Here is a 20,193-nt window from a genome sequence, read left to right as displayed (position 1 = left end):
AGGTGTGGAATCTTCAGAATGATTGGGTTTACTGGCTTTTGTAGGCAGGTGTCACCAAACAGAAGCAAGTGTCTCTGGGATCTTTACTAATGCAGCTTGTTCAGGTTACATGATATCAAGGATGTTCACAGATGTTCTTCAGAAGGACATTCAGGGCTCAGATTAGACCTGGAGAGTTTCAGGTACTAACTTGACCCACAACAAGATGTTTTCCAGATGCAGGAAGAGTTGAGCTGGGAAGCTCTTGCTTTTTTTCCAGGCTGATCACTAAGTGAAAAATCCAAAGCAGAAGATGCAACTTGACAGTCATAACCCCAGGCAGGGGCTCTACAAAAATCAGACAGTTATCATAAGACATATTACATTTAAGAAATGCCTTATTTTTAAAAAGTGTGCCAGTGTCCTTTACTTGAGTTGTTTATTTAAAAAAAGTTCAGGCATCCACAAAAGTCTGCAAAAGTTATTAAACATGGGGCTTCTATAACACCATACCATCCCCTATTACAATTTTCCTGTCTACTCACCCAATTAAGTGACTTCCTGTACCATCGTTTCATGGTCAGTTCAGTCATTTGCCTTTGCAACTCCCACTCTCATCGATGCAAGCTTCCATAAAATTGAATTTATTGGGCAATTCCAAGGAGTGGACTCCTTTAATCCTGCTTTTTTAATCCCCTTATCTGTCTCATTCACTAACACACTCTGTCATCCCTGAACATGAACCAATCAGAAGATCATAACCTAAAGGATGTGACTGCCTTCAAGAAAAAAGTGTGCAGGTGCCTTTCCTCTTCCTAATGTATCACAATGTCTAAAGCTCAGCTTGCAGCACATCAACTCAGAACAGAAGTTCCTCAAACTTCAGGTGTTTGCCACAAATGTTGGCGTTCACTAGCTCCCACCTGCTACAGGCCCAACGCATCACCTTCACATCCATCTTTATTGTGTTTAATCCAATTAACTAAGATTACACATAACACTTGATTATCTGTGGCTAAATAAAGTAGCTTAACTTGTTAAGTTTTAAATTTAATGCAAAGTATATATATAATCCCCCTTCCTTACCAATTAAAGCTATTGTGCCTGTTTATATATTAAGTGAAAGAAAAAGATAAAACCCTAAACTTACTCACGATCTTGTCACCTCTTTGAAGCTTCTATGCTTCAAATTGCAGATCCTTCTGCTGATCTCCAAATCCCTCTCTTGGCTCCTTAATTTTATGCAAAATATCGGAACAGAACCTCCTTTTACTCCCTTGCCCGCCAAATTCCCAAGCTCACATTCTATGTCTAGCTGCTCTCTTTGTGCTTACTAGGCAGTAAGTTGTATGTTTAGTTTAAATTATGTGTTTAAAATGAAACTTCACTTATTGTTTTATAGCCACCAGAACCTGAAGATATGTGCATTGTATGCTTTACAAGTGGAACAACAGGTATTTCAAATCCTGTTCAACTTATAGATGGTTTCCAGGCTAAAAAGTATATTCTGCATCGAGTGTTTACAATGAATAATGAGTCATCCATCATGCAAGGCAGAGAAATTTTGCTCTTGGATTTGAAAAACTTTGATTTGAATCCGGCCAAGACACTCACCGAATTCCATTTAAAATTGATTTAAGTTCCATATCCTGGAATTGTCTCCCCAGCACATGGACTACACTAGTTCAAGAAGGCAGCTTGTTACATCCACCTCAATAGCAACTAGGAATGGGCAATAAATATTGGGCAACCAGCAATGCCCATGTCCCAGAAGTGAATAAAAAAATTAAATCGGTCATCTTTGTTTGATGGTCTAGACTGGAAAAAGCCAAATATTTTTAAATATTGATGGCTTGACTTTGACATTGTACTTCTGGATGGAGAAGAACTAAAAAGGAGAAAATGCTAGTATGCAATTGGAATTAAGATAGAGTTAAGTGCAGTGATCAAAAAAATAATACCAATAAATTTCACTTTGCTTAGCCAAGAAAAGAAATGTCAACAATACATAATAACCTGACTTGGCATGTTAGGGGAAAGTGAGAACTGCAGATGCTGGAGATCAGAGTCGAGAGTGTGGTCTGGGAAAGCACAGCAAGTCAGGCAGCATCCGAGGAATGAGGCATGTGGGCTGGAGCTGAGAGATAAATGGGAGGGGGTGGGGTTGGGGGAAGGTAGTTGAGAAAGCAATAGGTGGATGAAGGAGAGGGAGAAGGTGATAGGTGAGAGAGGGGAATGATGTCAGGTCCGGAAGGCAATGCTGAGTTGGAGGTTTGGGACTGGGAAAATGTTGGAGTAGGAGAAATGAGGAAGCTGTTGAAATCCACATTTATCCCACGTGGTTGCAGGGTGCCAAGGCGGAATATGAGGCGTTTTTCCTCCACACGTCTGGTGGTAGTGGCTTGGTAGTGGAGGAGGCGCAGAACCTCCATGTCCTTGATGGAGTGGGAGGGGAGTTGAAGTGTTCAGCCACAGGGTGGTGGGGTTGGTAGGTGAGAGTGTCCCAGAGATGTTCTCTGAAATGATCCACAAGAAGGCGTCCTGTCTCCCTGATGTAGAGGAGACCACACCGTAGATGACATTGGTAGAGGTACAGGCAAATTTCTGATGGATGTGGAAGGATCTCTTGGGGCCTTGGACAGAAGTGAGGGGAGTAGTGTGGGCACTTCTTGTGGTGTCATGGGAAGGTGCCTGGAGTGGGGGTGTGGGCTGTTGGGGGCTGTGGACATGTCGAGGAAGTCACGGAGGGAATGGTCTGTCCAGAACACTTATAAGGGTAGGGAAGAAAATATATCTTTGGTGGTGGGGTCTGTTTGGAGGTGGCGGAAGTGGCGGAGGATGATGCAATGTATGCGGAGGTTGGTGGGGTGGAAGGTAAGGACCAGGGTTCTGTCCTTGTTCCATTAGAAGGGGTGGGGTTCAAGGTTGTTGGTGCGTGAAGTGGAGGAGATACGCTGGAAGGCATTGTCAACCACGTAGGAAGGGAAATTGCAGTCATGGAAGAATGAGGCCATCTGGGATTTTCTGAGGTTGAATTAGTCATCCTGGGAACAGATGTGGTGGAGGCGGAGGAATTGGGAATAAGAGATGGCATTTTTACAGGAGGTAGGGTGGGAGGAGATGTAGTCTAGGTAGCTGTGGGAGTTGGTGGGATTTGTAGTGGTTGTCTGCAGTTAGTCAGTTGCCAGAGACGGTGGTGGAGAAGTCCAGGAAGTGGAGGGAGGTGTCCAAGATGGTCCAGGTGAATTTCAGGTCGGGGTGGAAGGTGTTGGTAAAGTTGATGAACTGTTCAATCTACTCATGGGAGCACGAGATGGCGCCAATACAGTCATTGATGTAGCGGAGAAACAGGTGGGGGGTGGTGTTGGTGTAACTGCGGAAGATGGACTGTTCCACGTACCCGACATACAGGCATGCATAGCTGGGTCCCATGTGGGTGGAGAAAGTGGGAGGATTGGAAGGAAAAGTTATTGAGGTTGAGGACCAGTTCAGCCAAGTGGATGAGGGTGTCAGTGGAGGGTTACTGGTTGGGCCGGGCTGAGAGGAAGAAACAGAGGGCTTGCAGACCTTTGCCATGGCGGATCGATGCGTAAGGGAGTGGATGTCCATGGTGAAGATGAGGCCAGGAAACAAAAATCTTGGAGGAGGTGAAGGGTGTGGGTATATCGTGAATGTAGGTGGGGAGTTCCTGGACTAATGGGGACAGGACAGTGTCAAGGTAGGAAGAGATGAGTTCAGCGGAACAGGCGCAGGCTGAGACAATGGTTCGACCAGAGCAGTCAGGTTTGTGAATCTTCAGTAGGAGATAGAATCGGGCAGTGCTGGGTTCATGGATAATGAGGTTGGAAGCTTTGGGAGGGAGATCCCTGGAGGTGATGAGGTTGTGGAAGGTTCGGAAGATGATGGTTTGGTGATTGAAGGTGGGATTGTGATCAAGGGGGCAGTAGGAGGAGGTGTCTGTGGGTTGGTGCCTGGTTTCAGTGGTGTAAAGGTTGGTTTGTCAGACTACTACTGCACCCGCCTAGTCTGCAGTAGTTTGATAGTGAGGTTGGGGTTGGAGTGGAGGGAGTGAAGGGCTGCGCATTGTGAGGGTGGGAGGTTGGAATGGGTGAGGGGGGTGGACAGGTTGAGGCGGTCAATGTCATGGTGACAGTTTGAAATGCAGAGGTCGAGGGCAGATAACAGGCCGGCACGGGGTGTCCAAGTTGATAGGGTGTGTTGGAGGTGGGAGATGGGGTCCTTGGTGGATGGGCGGGTGTCCTGGTCGAAAAAGTGAGCCTGGAGGCGGAGGTGGCAGCAGAAATGTTCAAGTTTGCAGCATGTGTCGAACTCATTAATTTGGGAGTGTAGAGAGATAAAGATGAGGTCTTTGCTGAGGACTGAACGTTCATCCTCAGTGAGGGGGAGGGATGGGGGAATGGTGAATACACAGCAGGGATGGGAGCTAGGACCTGGAATGGAGCTGGATTTGGAGTTGGGGGCAGAGATAATTGATTGAGTGGGTGTGATTATAGGGTCGAGAGTGGCATCACCAACGGAAGTGACACTCACAAAGGGGGCAGAAGTGGGGCTGACAGGGGTGGAAGTGACATCATGAGTGACTCGGCCACTGCTGGAGAATCAACGTTTCGTGCATAAGCCCTTCATCAGGAATGAGGCTTGCGGGCTGGGGCTGAGAGATGGTAGGTTGTAGGCATTGGCTCTGATCTTTGATCTCTATAGAATTGTACGTTATTCACTGAGCCATTGTGCTTTTTCTGCTGGATTAGCTCAAGCAGGATTTCCAGGACTGATATTTGAAGGATTCAAGAGGATCTTGTGAAAAACTTAAACCTTGGCTTAAGTTTTTAAACAGATTGTTAAGTGTTGCTTCATCCATTAGTGAGTGCAATGTTTATCTGTCATAGGCAGGACTTTACAGTTTTCAAAATTCAATTCAAATAAACTGTAAAAGTTTTTCAGTTCCATTAAAACTCAATTCAAACCTGCTTTATGAAACATTTTCTTGTTTATGTGTGCATTCTTGCTACTTAGACTGGCTCTTTGCAGCTCTTTTTGGATCACATACTCTCTTCATGAATGTGGACATGCATAGTTGCTATCAGTGCAGGTGGGAAAACCCTTTCAAAAAAACAATTTTTGTTTTTGTTTTAAAAGTCACTAAAATTGGTGAGTTTAAAAAATAAGCTCTGAATTTTGGGAGAGGGAATGAGAATTAAACAGAAGACATTACCGAGATTGTTTTCTACACGGATTATTTTTTAACTGAAGGTATTCAAGGAGCAAGTGACCTATTTGTCTCACTGGAGAAAATATGAACCAAAAATGCTTTGTGATATATCGACTACTCTGAATAATAGCATCAACTCAATGTCTGACTTGGATTTTAATTCCTCAGTAAATGTTCCTGTTTTTGGAGTTGCATAGAAACTGCCTGAAAACTGACATGTTCTAGAAACATCCTGACATAAATCTGGAATTTACACGATAAGTTAGCAGTTTTGTATACTCCACAAATATTTACCCATGAATCCTCCATAATTCTGTTACAGGTATCTGAATTTGTCTGTAAAATTGATGCTAGTCAGGTCAAAAAGTCAGGGGTTTAACGTAATCTATTTTCCCACCTGCTGAATAAATATTAAGTTAGGCTTCTTGTGGTGCAGACATAGTAATGGTTTGGAATCAAAGGTGTGCCACAAAGGTGTGCTATGACATGTCCAAACAACTTTATTTAAAATAAATATAAATCTTAAATTGTTTTCCTAATGCAGTGTGGAAGTAAGACAGACATACCTCAAAGATATTTAAGTATATTGACTATCTTGTATTTTATTGAGGATGTGGAGGGAGCAGAAATTAGATTTATTGATTTCTAAGAAGGAATTTTCAGATAATGAGCTGCTGATTTTTTATTTGTCTGAATTAGGTAATCCTAAAGGAGCTATGCTGACTCATGGGAATGTTGTGGCCAACTCAGCAGCCTTCTTCAAAATAATTGAGGTTTGTATCTACAAATTGGATGAAATCTGCATAAAAAGTGAGCTCTGTTGGTAACAAAGGAAACTTTCAGAACTTAATAGCTTGTGATCATGTTTAAGACAAAAATAGGTTTACTTATGTTATTCTGTGCTTGTCTCCCACTTTATTTTGCATTTTACATTTGATTTGTTGAACTTTCTTCAATCTGGTTCTGAGGAGCTTATTTACCTGGGCCCCCTCGAATTTCTTTGAAAACAGAAAATACTGAAAATATTCAATGAATCAAAATCTATGACAAGAGAAACAGAATGAATGTTTCAGATTAATTACCTTTCCTTTCTCAGTTGTACAGCAAGCTTAACTTACACCATCAGGACATAAAATATGGAGAACATTGAGCTAACAGCTAAACACAGTGGAAAACACAGCAGAAAAGCAATGCTGAAGATTATTAAGGCATGAGTCGATGTATAGAAAATATCATTGTGTAGACTTTAACAGACTTTAACTTATGTAAAGCACTTTAAAACTTCAATCCATTTATAAGTGGCAACAGTACCTCCCTATCTATTCTGTCCAAATGCCTCATGATCTTGAAAACGTCTGTCAAATCTTTTAGCTTTTTTCTTTTCAATATTGTCTTCTCTACAACAAGCAGAGGGAGCAGATGCTGTATCCTCAAGTAACCCCATCAGATGTGGAGGGGCACTGAGAAAAGGCTGGAAGGGAAGGAAGGAAGACTTTAGAGAGCAAAAAGTCAATATGTATTAGCGGATGAGAGATTTTCCACATGAGTTTTGAATTCTATTTTATGAGGGGACAAATTGGAGAAACTGAAGTATAATTTAAAGGACAGGGACTTTTTTTTTCTAGGTTATGTTATTAAACTTTCTTATGTGTGTTTGAAAGGATGGTAAAATGTATGCTCCAGTTTCAGATTCTCTTTGGCAAAACTTATTGGATGATAAAACAGAAAAGGCAGGAAATACTCAGCACATCAGGCAGCATCTGTGCAGAAATAAACAATTAGGTCTCAAGTTGTTGATGGTGTTTCATCAGAACTAGAATATGTTAATGATGTTACTGCTTTTAGAAGTGGGACAATGTTTCTTCTAAGCCCAATGGTTGCCAAGCAACTGAACATTCCTGGCAGTTTGTGTACAAGTCAAGCACCTTAGGTTACAACATGTGCATGGCTGGACAGAGATATTAAAGGGCTGCATACATCCAAAAATAATTTAGAGGGTGTAGTGAGCAAAGGAATCCAGAAAGCTTAAAGGTGCTAAATCAAAAGGTAGGATATTGTTCATTCAACTTATATTGAGTCTCATTGGAACAGTATAGAGAAGTGGGGTTAAGACAAAGGGTTAAAATTGGAGAACAGAAGTTTGGGCTTTAGCATGCACAACAAATGGAAGTGTTGTACAAAATGGTCACAAACTTCCATTTGATATGGGTAATGTAGAGAAGACAACATTGAAAAGAGAAAACCAAATGGAGATTTGACAGAGGTTTTCAAGATCATGAGGGATTTGGACAGGGAGATACAGTTGCCACTTATAAATGGATTGAAATTTTAAAGTTTTACATAAGAAGCAATTGCAAGGTAAGAAACTTCTTCACACAGTGAGTCGTAAGGATAGGGAATGTACAGCTTGCAAGTGTGATGGAGACGGGATCAATTGAGGCATTCAGGAGAACATTGGAAATTTAAATAAGTAGAAATGATATACAGAGTTACAGAGTAAAGACAGGTGGTGCAACTTGTGTAGACATGATAGGCCACATAGATTACTTCACCACTATAACAATGCTGTGAAGGAGAACATGCAATTCATTCGTTTACCTGGAAGTAGGAGAGGGTGTCAGAAAGTATCTTCTAAACTTGAACAGGAAGTTACTGCGGGAAGGGGCAGGACTTTGAGCCAACCAGGAACATGGAAGTATGAGTTGCTTTGGAATGCTGAAAGGGAAGTGAAAACAATGTTTGGTGGTAACATCATAGGATGGCAGTAATGATGGAGGATGATGCATTGAATGTGGAGGCCGGTGAGGTGGAAAATTAGGACAAACGGAAAGAGGAAAGAGCAAAAGTACATGAAGCAGAATCGACTCAACAGTGAATCATCCAGTGTTGGAGAAAGGAAGACCTATTGGATGAACTAGAATGGAAGCTTGCTTCATCCAAACAGATGTGACTGAACAGAGAAGTTACAGGAAAGGAAGTGGGGGGTTGGGGGGAGGGGTGGGGGCAGGGAAACCATAGTGAAGGTAATAATGGAAGTTAGTGGGCTTTGAGAGGATTTTTCTAAATAGTCTATCTCAGAATTAGGGATGGAGAAGTCTAGAAAAAGTTGGAAGTAGATGATGTGAGAGAAGAGTTGAAATTGGAAACAATGTTGTTTAAATTTTCCAATTCAGGTTGAGAGCAGGATGTAGCATAAATATAATCAAAAATGTACTAGGCAAAGGATGTGTATGATGGCATAAAGTTTCCCATTGAAGATTTGTTTTACTTGGAATAAGTAAATGATATTAAAGGTGAAGTTATTTAATGTAAGGTCAGACATCACATAGCACCATGTTATAGTCCAACAGTTTACTTGAAATCACAAGCTTTCAGAGCACTGTTCCTTCATCAGGTAAAGTAGAGGGAAGCACACAGGCACAGAATTTATAGGTGGAGAGATCAAAAGATAGTACAAATTGTGTGAGTGGAGTGTCAACAGCTGAATAGCAAGTGAAGGGATAAGCTATGATTTTATTAATTGAGGCAGAGAGATTATTACAAAACAATAAAAATATTGGAGACAAACCAAATGACTGGAATAACAGCCAGAGACCTGGGTTCAATTCCCACCTCAGGATGATGCATTGATGCACCTGATGAAGGAGCAGCGCTCCAAAAGCTTCAATAAACCTTTTGGACTTATAAACTGCTGTCGTGTGACTTCTGACCTTGTTCACCCCAGTCCAACACTAGCACCTCCACATCTTGTTCAATGTTAGACAAGTTCAACCTGGCAGAGGCAGGTGAAAGTGGATGAAAACAATTTCCTGATGAAGGGCTAATGCCCAAAACGTTGATTCTCCTGCTCGTCAGATGCTGCCTGATGTGCTGTGCTTTTCCAGCACCACACTCTCGACTCTGATCTCCAGCATCTGCAGTCCTCACTTTCTGCTACCTGAAAACAGGATAAACCTCCATTCAAGAAAAAAGGGGTGAGCCACCAGCTATCCTGATGAGAATGAGGATTGAAAGTCCCCAGTGAAAGGAAACATTTTAGATGCAGGAAGCTGGAAAGTTTTGAATAGTGATTGAGGGAGAGTGGTGTTGGCCTATAAGAAGCCATGGAAATTGATGAGAAACTGGACATAGGGAGCAAATAGCTAAGATCGGAAGGAATCAGTTCTGTTAGGCAGAAACAGGTTTAAACTATCAGTTTTAATGTGGCACAAGAGCCATTTTTGGAATGGATATATAAGTAGGCTATCTGAGTTGGAGACTGAGTTTGTTTGGTCACAGTTTGTAGACAAAAGCATTTTTCTCATCCTCACCTATACCTCCCTCCCTGCTTCTATCATTTCTTGAAACCTGCTTTAATTTTTGACCTTGTCCAGTACTGAAATATCAGACTGAAAAGTCAACAGTTTTTCCACACTTACTGCCTGACATGCTGACTATTTCCATGAGCCATATATAGATAGCTCAGATATTCAGCATTGGTTGTACTTTGGGATAGTCACAGAATTGTTAAGGCACAGCCCACTAAATCTATGCTACATTTGTCTGAATTTGAGCACTTTTTTAAAATTTGTGATGATTCTATGGCTTTAAGAGATGCATTTTGTTCTTTTTTTTTAATGAAGAAAGGTTAAGCCTGAAGAGTTGGTCAGGCTTCTCAAAGCCAATAAAGTAATTGGCTTGAGAGGCCTTAGTTTTTTTTAAACATTGGAACAATAGAAGCAACCTGAATGGGTGGGGTCAAGTTCCAACAGAACCAGGATTTTCATTTTAACTTTCAGCAGTTGCTGGGATCTTGAAGCTGGATGTGGAAGCATTTGTTCCTTTCCCTGTTAATGCTAATAGTTGGGGTTCTCTTCCTGCTGCTAGAATTGCACATGAGACAATCTATTTCACTGAACTTGCCTTTGCCAGAGGTGTGTTTATGGGATATTGGAGCAGCTAATTAGTAATAATTAATATACATATTGTTTTGTTAAGAATTTTGATATAGTTTTGATAAGGTAATTCTTTTACTTTTATTTTGTCAGTATTTTAACTCCAGTGTAAAAATAAAGTATGTTTTTCTTAAAGTTGAGTAGTTTGACCAATCGAACTGCAACGCCTTACACTTGCCTTTAAAGTAAGAAAACATTAGGGTCTAGGCTATCATCTTAACATATTTTGAGGAGGTTTGGTCAGTCTATAAGAGTTATTGCAGATTAGTTTGGGTTGAAGATTGGAATGGCATTAACCCTATGCTAAGAATTATACATAAGTTTGCATTATGTTTCAAAGGTGCAATTGAAACTTATTTATTTTTAGGTCACTTGCTAACATGTCTTCAACTGTGGATTGTTTTGAAATAATCTAATAGCCCCCTGTCTCTTATCTGAACAGAGCACATTTATACCCAGAACCGATGATATTTCTATATCCTATCTTCCCCTGGCACATATGTTTGAAAGAGTGGTGCAGGTAATGATCTGTTTTATTGCACACCTTTTTTTGTTTTGTATAAACTGGCTTTATAAAGTAGTAAGCCTTGGGCATATAATATATAATTATAACAAAGGGACTAATATTGGGCAAGATCATTACAATAGACTTTGTGACTCATTTTGTTCATTAGTTATACAAAATGCAAATCTTTGCACATAGGCATCTACTGTTACTGATATCCAAAATGTAATTTTAGATTCTTAATTGTGTTTTCAACATGATGAATAAGTGATCCAATTCTTTTCTGGATTCCAAAAACTTCATTCTGAACTGATGCAAAACTCAGCAACCAGCCTTGACCTTTCTGGCAATGTTCTGGTATCAGTGTGATTATTAATTATAGGAGCATGTTGAAAATGTCTAATTGAATGGATAAAATTGTACTGTTTCAGACAGCTCTGTACTGTAGTGGTGCCAGAGTGGGATTCTTCCAAGGTAATATTCAATTGTTAGCAGATGACATGAAGATGCTGCAGCCCACTGTCTTTCCAGTTGTGCCAAGACTGTTGAATCGAATCTATGATAAGGTTTGTTTCTTTTGTTGAAAGTAATTTTAGAGAAATGGAATTAATTGATTTTCAGTGCAATTATTCTTCCCAGTATTCTTTTCATAGGGATTTACTCTATTTGAACATTTAATGGATGCCTGAATCTATTTTCTTTCCCTTCCAAAGATCGGGTAAAACCGAAGCCTACCTTTTTTGATTTGAATGCATTGCATTTCTTATACATCTGACCAAATCTGGTCACTGAGACCTATTCACCTTTTAGTGTTCATCAGCCTTGAAAATGCTGTGAATGCCATATTAACCATATTGTAAATTCACCCAAATGCAAAGTTTATTTATATAACTGAATAATTATGAGATACTAAGTACAGAGCCTACATGTCTGAGCTATGCTTGGTTATTCACAGGTACAAAGTGGAGCACAAACACCTTTCAAGAGATGGTTGTTGAATCTTGCTGTCCGTAGTAAAGAAGCTGAAATATCCAAAAAAATTATTAGAAATGACAGTTTCTGGGATAAACTTGTTTTCAACAAAGTTCAGGTAATTTTAACTGTCCCATTTTGCAAAATTATCTGAACAACATGTTTTACTGTCTATCTACATAAAAGTATCTGTGTTTCCTGTTAGGGTCTTGGTTATGCTCAGCTAACATGAAGATCAAATGTATTAATTCTTTGGTAATGTGTGTTATTTTCAATAAATATTTGTTAGTTTGTGTAAAACCAGTAAAGTTATGTCATATTCATGGGATTAAACATTGCATTTAATATACAATTTTTTAGATTTAGCTTTTGTTTTATACATGGATGTCAAAATACCACTAAGATGGCAGATGATGGTCAAGTGACTTTTGCAATTTCTGCGTAGATGAGGAAGTACCTCTTGTCTCCAGAAAGTTTCTCATTGAATGAGCATGTGTGCAATGCCTCCTTTGAATGAACATGCCAAGATTAAACTATTTGTAGAATTCACATCTCCTACTACTTATCCAAATCTCAAAATCCATAGAACCCTATTCTCACTATCTCTGGGATGGAAATAAATGAAATCTGTCATGTAACCAGTTCAGTCATAAGTGGGTATAATTAACCAGCATCTATTCCCCATTAAAGAGCAATAGCTTTGACCTTCAATTCATTCTGTGTGGACAATAGAAGGATTTGACCACTTAGACATCTGACTGGAACTCATCACTGATAATGAATCTTACTACCCAAAGCACCAGAACCAGACTAGCTTTGAAACAACAGTATGAAAAAGCAGCTGAAACAGCAATATCAATGCCTAAAAGGTATCCTCAGAGCTCCAAGCCTGTTCATGTCCAAAAATGTAAAACTTATTTCAAGATAACAAGATATGAAGCAACTGATAGTATTAACGAATGAAAACCCATTTCTTCAAGGGAATCCTGCAATAATCCTGATGTACAACTTTAGCCATTGAATCCACATGGATTTGAGAGAGAAATTGCTTCTTTGGTGGGTGTGCAATCCCTGCTCCTTCCTAATATGAGCAAAACTATGTGACTGTTATGTGACCAATATTTGACTGACTTGGTTTATAACTTGTAAAAGTATCCAATTAGTTATGTATGTTTGTCATTCATATGTGTGTGAGTGATAAAGGAGTGATATAGCATTATATTTCAGGGTGAATATAGGATAAATAATCCTTTATATTTAAAACCACAGCTTGCTGCTGGTTATTCACATTGACCGAGAATTCTTGGGTACAGAAGGAAACAGGAGTTTCAACTCTCTCTCATTTCTGTCTGTAACATCTGTACTTCTAAATTCTAACAACTCTTTCTACTATAATCACATAATGTTGAAAAAATTTTTTTTTCAGTTCACAGATTCACTGAATGGTGCAGGAGGCCATTCAGCCCACTGTGTTTACACTAGCTCTCTGGACACATTGACTTAATACCAAACACCTGCCTCTTCCACATAACACCGCACATTATTTTTATTTAAATCACCCAATGTTCTCTTGAATGCCTATTGAGCCCTCCTTCACTTTATTCCAGGCAGTGCATTCCAAATCTAAACCATTTGCTGTGTGAAAAGCATTTTTCTCACCTTGTTGCTGCTTTTGCAAAATACTTGAAAACTGTGCCTTTTGGTTCCTGATCCTTTTGAGAGCTGAAACGTTTTCTTCCTACCTACTCAGTACAGACTCCTGATGATTTTGAAAACTTGTATCTGGCCTCTGCCACTGCTGTGCAGTAATGGGTAGTCATTAACCAAGCGTGGGGAAACAGCTATTTTTCATTTTCTTTGTGGTAACTACTTCAATTACTTTTATGTATATTAAGTTCCTTAGAATAATCTGCCCACGAGCAAGCACATGATCAGTTTGCCAATCTATACATTTCCATAATGTGGAAGATTGAATTTTTCCATTGTGAAGTGCCTCTGGCAATAGATGCTTCAAGCAGAGAAATTCTAGTAGTCAGTTGGAATAAATGCATTTATTGCTAAATTACAGCTCATTGTTATCATCTAGAATAATAAGTGCTGGTTATTTACTCCTAATGCAGTTCAGAACTTGCTTGCAAACCACTTGGCAGCAGTTGATCTTCAAACTAGTAGCTGTTGTATATGGAATATCATTAGGCAGTTCTCCACGTAATGAAGTCTCAGGACAATTTCAATTTTTGAGATTACAGTAATTGAGGTTTTATTCCAATGTGTCTCTGACTTGAATACAGAGTGAAATGTCATTTGCCAACGATGCCAAATTTGAAGTCTAGCAGATATTAACTGACTGCAGCAAGGTATAGATAGGGAATGTTATGATCCTAGTTGATGTTATTTCTGGATGAGTCAGATCCTAGATTTAAAGCTGATTTGCTAGATCTTCTTAACAATAAAACAGAGTAAAATAAGTAGGTAAAATAAAGATAAAATAGAATAAACCAAACTATTTACATATAACACAAATTTTGAAATATATGTTAAAATACAATTCCATTCATCACAACACTCTATAGTACTCACACTAGAGAGAATTTTTGTCTTTTACATCAATAGGACTTAATTTAATTGTAGCTTCAATTCCTGTCTTGAGAATTTGATGTTTCTTTTGGAGCTTTTCATACAGCTGAGCATACACTTTCTCAGCTTCAAATAACCCCTTCACGGAAACCAAACATCTCTGATCTAAAATTTTTAAACTAAACTCCTTTTAGATAAAAACAGAAACAGAAATGGCTGGAACATTTCAGCAGGTCTGGCATCATCTGTGGAGAAAAATCAGAGTAAATATTTCGGGTCCAATGATCCTTCTTCAGAACTAATAGTAGCGAGGAAAATGTTGGTTTTTACGCAGAAAATAGGGTGGGAGAAGGTGGGAGGGGGTAAATGATAGGTGGAGATGGAGCCCAAAGGGCGGGAAGAGCATTTAGACAGATAAAGGATTGGATAACGGTCAACATAGGAAAATAAATGGCTATTAATGAGGACTATTCGTGATTAACAATAGATTATGTGTAATAGCAGACCATGCAATAACAAGGGAGAAAGTGAGCACAGCAGATGCTGGAGATCAGAGTCGAAGAGTATGGTGCTAGAAAAGTACAGCCGGTCAGACAGCATCCAAGGAGCAGGAGAGTCAACATATTTAGCATTAGCTCTTCTTCAGGAATGAGGGTATGGCCTAAGGAGGCTGAGAGATAAATGGGAGGGGGGTGGGGAAGGTAGCTGAGAAGGTGATATCACCGTCACCCCCAACTTCATCTACCTATCACATTCTCAGCTGCCTTCCCCCAGCCCCGCCCACCTCCTATTTACCTCTCAGCCCCTTGGGCCACTGTCTCATTCCTGATGAAGAGCTCATGTTCGAAATGTCGATTCTCCTGCACCTTGAATGCTGCCTGACCTGCTGTGTTTTTCCAGCACCACACACTTCAACACGTGATAACAAGGCTTGGTGTGTCGGGGTTGGGGTAAGGACATGGGAGAAGGTGCCTCAAGCCCAAAAATTGTTGAATTCGATATTAAGTCCAGAAGGCTGTAGTGCTCCCAAGTGGAAAATGAGATGCCGTTCCTCCAGCTTGCACTGAGATTCCCTGAAGCACTGTAGCAAGTCTGAGACACACAGATGTTGTCCAGAGAATAAGATGGTGTGTTGAAGTGGCAGGCAACTGGAAGCTGATAGCAACCTTTGGCAGACAGAACTCTTGGTGTTCTGCGAAATGGTCACCCAGAGGAAAGGCTGAGAGATTTGGGTCTGTTCTCATTGGAAAGAAACAGGCTAAGAGGGGATTTGATAGAGACATACAAGATGATCAGAGGATTAGGTAGGGTAGACAGAGACAGTCTTTTTCCTAGGATGATGACGTTAGCTTGTACGAGGGGACATAACTACAAATTGAGGGGTGATAAATTTAAGACAGATGTTAGGGGCAGGCCCGTTCTGCGCTGTATTATTCTATGTTCATTTTCCCAATGTAGAGGAGACCACATTGTGTGCAGCAAATGCAGTAGACTAAATTGAATGAAGTATAGGTAAAGTGCTACTTCACCTAGAAGGTGCATTTGGGCTCTTGGATACTGAGGATTAAACGTTAACTCTGATTTCTTTCCACAGATGCTTTCCACAGTCTTGCTGAGCTTTTCTAGCAATTTTTGTTTCTGTTTCTGATTTCCAGCATCTGCAGTTCTTTTGAGATTTTTTTCCCTTTTAGAGAGAATGTATTTCTTAACAACCTTAAACCTTCTCAGGAGCAACTGATTCCCACATCCAGCTTCAACCAAAATTTCTCCAAAAACCGAAATCGAAAAGCTCTTTTTCAAGCTACGCGTGTTATTGCTAAGTCCAACCAGAATCTTCTATCTGACATTACACTGCTTGCTTTGTTTGTTTGTTTGTTAGTTTTCCACTAAAAGAACCCCAGGAAGTCTTGCCCTAATACTGGGTTTTAAAGAACTCCCTAAAAACCTTTATGCCAGTTGTTCAACATTCAAAAATCCAAATAAATTACATTAAAGGTAAAGTTGCCATAGGTCCACCAGACCACGGGGCTGCTCTCTCATTACAGAGAGACAACTGATGATGGTTTATCCTGAAGGTCACCACGCCTCAGGAGGGGAGAGAGACTGAGAGGAGAATCCTTCATGGTAACTATAGCTGAGGTAGGAATTGAACCCATACTGTTGGTATCACTACACATCACAAACCACTCATTCATCCAACTGAGTTAATATATAAATTATAGATCTTATATCACAGTTAGCAGAATGGACAGACAAGTGGCAAATTCATTTTAAAAAGGTGATCCATTTTTTCAGGGAAGTGGGAAGAAGATTCAACGGCATAGTTCTCAAGTATGCAGGAACAAATTGATTTAGGGTTGGGGGTGAAAGGAGATTCATATGCACAGATCTTTGGTTGCAGGAGATATTGAAAACGTGGTTGGCAAAGTATCTGGGATCCTGAGCTTTGTAAATAGAGATATTATGTCCAAAGGCAGAGATTTTATGCTAATCTTTTCTAAGGTCTTATGAAGCCACAACTCGAATGTTGCCTAGATCTAGTCACTTCACATTGAGAAGGATGTTCGGGTCCTTGAAAGAATGCAGAGGGAATTTACTACAATAGTTCCAAGGTGAGAGAATTTAGCAGCAAGATTAGTTTGGAAGAGCTGAAATTATTCTCCTTGGAATAAAGGTGATTGAGGGGAATTTTGTTTGAGATGTAGATTATAACAGAAAAAGGCAGAAAAAGAACAGATCTTCCCATTAGTACAAGGCTTAAAAACCACAGAATTAAGAAATTAGGCAAGACATATAGGGGACTGGGAGAAAAAAGCTTACAGATTGTAGGAAACAAGAACAGGAGAATAGGATCTTGCTGCCTATGAGGGTGATGGAAATGGAGATGATCAATGATTTCAAAAGGACTTCATATTTGGCATGTGAAGGAAATAAAATCTAGCACAATGGGGATAGAGTGAGGGGTAAAACTAACTAGAAAATTTCTATAGAGAGCCATCATGGTCTCAATGGGTTGGACGGTCTCCTTTTACACCATATTACTCTCTGACTCTAGTTGTACCCTATGAGTACAAATTGTGTTTATACATGTTATTATCTTAAACTGCACATGAGCAAAGTACCAATACTAAGAACCAGTTATAAACACATTCTACATCCCAGTTTATCATTCAATGAAACAATTCCTTATTTCTCTTTTGTTTATGAACATTTTAATTTGTATTTGAAAATAATATTATGTATGTACCAAAGGCTACAATGGGAGGACGTGTCCGTGTGATGGTAACAGGAGCTGCTCCCATCTCCCCTTCTGTTCTGACGTTCCTTCGAGCAGCACTGGGCTGTCAAGTAAGTACAGGTTCTAGCTTGTACTTTTAGTTATCTGCTTTCACTTCAAAATTTAATTCTGCATTCCAAACCTTTCTAATACATTGCAGGTTTTGTATTTTAGGAAATGAATGAAAATTACATTTGTGGGAATATTTAAGTTGGGAAATAAAGGCCAAAAAAAATCAAAGAATTACCACCATGAATAAATAAATTTTGTGCTTTAACAGTAAACCTAATTATATTGCGTTGGTAAGATGGGATCTAGATGCTTTTGTTGTCCTGTCTAGATTTTTGAAGCATATGGACAAACCGAATGCACTGCTGGATGCACCATCTCGATGGTTGGAGATTCTACTGCAGGTAATTTGCTTTACAAACAGCCCAGCCTCTCCAATCTCCTCTCAAATGCCTTAATTATCAATTAAAATGTTTCCTTCAACTCTTACTCTAAATCAATGTTACCTGTCAAGTGTGACTGATTTCAGAATTGGACAACAAGTAAACAAACCGCTTAATTAACTAGAATTAACAATAACTGTTTAAGGTTGATTTACATTCTAAATCCATTTCTAATTAACATAATGGAAAACATGCTAAGGGAACTGGCTCACAAAGCTTTGAATGTATCGTGGGCAGAGGAAGCTGCGAGATTAGAAGAGGGAAATTGTTGGGATTTGAGAATTTTAAAAATATCCCCATATACTGAAGCAGGAGGTAAATGAGAAGAAGAATATTCCATTTGACAACCTCAAGTCCCTGTAGTGCCATTCAATGAGATCAGGGCTAATCTGTGGCTTAACTCCAAACAACTACCTTTTCCTCTATTTCTTTGGCTAACAAAAATCTGTCATTCAGTTTTAAAATTAACAAATAATTAATTGCTGTTTGCAAAGGGATCTAGTGGACGGGGTAAGTGGAATTTTTGTAAGGTAAGATGCAGGTGTTGGTGTTCTGGGTAAGTTGTTGTTAACGCAATATGGAGTATTGGGTCCATGAAAAGGCCATTGCAGAGTAGTTAATAGGCGAGGAGATGGCGGAGAAATCAAATTTGAAGTTAATTTCAAGCTTGGATGAAGGTCTTGGTGGCAATTGAGGACTGAATTCAGGAAGGAGATTGGTACTTGTTTCAAGGTGAAAATGGGACTCTGTGCTCTAGACGTTGAGTTTGATACCAATTTTCATTAGTCAATGAGGTTTCATATTGGTGATGATTGAGCAGTCACTGTCATGGCAAACAGGATCAGAAGGTTGGGGATTAAATTTTGCATGGTAGCAAATGACAGTTTTGGTTTTTCCAAAATTTAGTTGTAATAAATCTCGAACTCTTTCAGAATGTAACGTCTAACCAGCATCTAACAATAATAATGGAATCTTCGGCTGTTATCTTGTTAACACAAAAGAAAGGTGGCTATTGGCAGCATGTATCTGAAAGCTGACTCCAAGCTGTAGCTAAATTTGCCAATAAGCCAACTATAGAAGTACAAAATACAAGTTTGTAACCTAAGAACACCAGGACCGATGAAGACATGGGAAGATAAATTTTACAGGAGATGGAAGTTGAAACAAGTAGGATTGAGACTATGAGTGTACCATGATGTGATTCTACAACAAAGCAACTAGTTTTACTCTGAGCTGTCTTCTTTTAGGTGGAGATAATTGACAACTATTGTGCTGACAGAATTTCTTTAAGAAAGCCTAGATTGTAATTAAAGATGACCAACCTATTGCCTATATATGGAAGTATTATAATTAATTCCAGTTTCTTCTTTCTGATCAATTGTGACTAAATATAGCAATGTCCTATTCTATACAGGTTCTATCCTGAGATGTTGATGGATACCATGAAAAATAAACTGACACCCTGATCAAACAAAAGTGCATGTCTAACTTTCCAGATCTTAATTGTTGTATACAAACATTCAATAGCTTACAGTGCACACAGCCATAGAAGGATACGATACAAACAATAGGACACGATGCGCCTATATTCCATGTGCACATGCAAGCTGTTGGAAGAGAATCCCTTATGATCTCGCATTTTTTGAACATGGGTATAGTGAATATTGACAGGTTCAAAAGCAAATCCACGTGGACAGCCTCTGACCTGTTTGCCATGGGCACCAAGTGGCCACGTTTGGCTTGTTCATGAAATCATCATTCCAGTCTGTTCATGTACTGCTTTTCCTTCTAGGCCATGTTGGAGCACCGATTCCCTGTAATATTGTAAAATTGGTTGATGTTGAAGATATGAATTATTTTGCTGCCAATGGAGAAGGAGAGGTAATGGAGAACTTATCACGCCATGCTTTAAATGTTGGAAACAGACATTTGCTGATGCTAGTGGCCTTTTCTAATTTAGGTCTGTGTCAAGGGCTCAAATGTGTTCAAAGGTTATCTTAAAGATTCGGAAAGAACAGCTGAAGCGAAAGATTCTGATGGATGGCTCCATACAGGGGACGTTGGAAAATGGCTGCCTGTAAGTCATTTCCTTTAATTTCATAAACTAATTGGATATCTTCATACTCTAATCTGTGGTTGTTTGTATGCTATGCCCTGCCTGATTCAAGCTCCTCTTGCTTCAGAGTTCTGTAATTACAGTACATCTCTAAACAGGTTCAACAGAAATATTCATAACTTTCCAAGAGGCTCTTGTGATGCAGTGGTAG

At 39.5% G+C, this 20,193-nt stretch overlaps 1 protein-coding gene across 1 annotated transcript in view; it reads left to right on the top strand.

Moving 5' to 3' along the window:
* Window positions 1–20,193, top strand: part of acsl5 (acyl-CoA synthetase long chain family member 5) — a 58,833-nt gene that overhangs the window by 32,342 nt on the left and 6,298 nt on the right. The window contains exons 9-17 of the mRNA XM_043712730.2: window positions 1,382–1,433; window positions 5,909–5,982; window positions 10,586–10,663; window positions 11,080–11,214; window positions 11,604–11,738; window positions 17,450–17,545; window positions 17,815–17,887; window positions 19,719–19,807; window positions 19,887–20,003. Of these exons, the coding sequence (XP_043568665.2) occupies window positions 1,382–1,433; window positions 5,909–5,982; window positions 10,586–10,663; window positions 11,080–11,214; window positions 11,604–11,738; window positions 17,450–17,545; window positions 17,815–17,887; window positions 19,719–19,807; window positions 19,887–20,003 (849 nt within the window). The remainder of the gene's footprint in view (window positions 1–1,381; window positions 1,434–5,908; window positions 5,983–10,585; window positions 10,664–11,079; window positions 11,215–11,603; window positions 11,739–17,449; window positions 17,546–17,814; window positions 17,888–19,718; window positions 19,808–19,886; window positions 20,004–20,193) is intronic.

The sequence above is a fragment of the Chiloscyllium plagiosum genome, unplaced genomic scaffold, assembly GCF_037043375.1.
Source record: "Chiloscyllium plagiosum isolate Xiang-an unplaced genomic scaffold, Cpla_swu_hap1 HiC_scaffold_22, whole genome shotgun sequence".
Lineage (NCBI taxonomy): Eukaryota > Metazoa > Chordata > Chondrichthyes > Orectolobiformes > Hemiscylliidae > Chiloscyllium > Chiloscyllium plagiosum.
The sequence above is the reverse complement of the archived record's forward strand: the minus strand, read 5'-3'. Positions and strand labels throughout refer to the sequence as shown.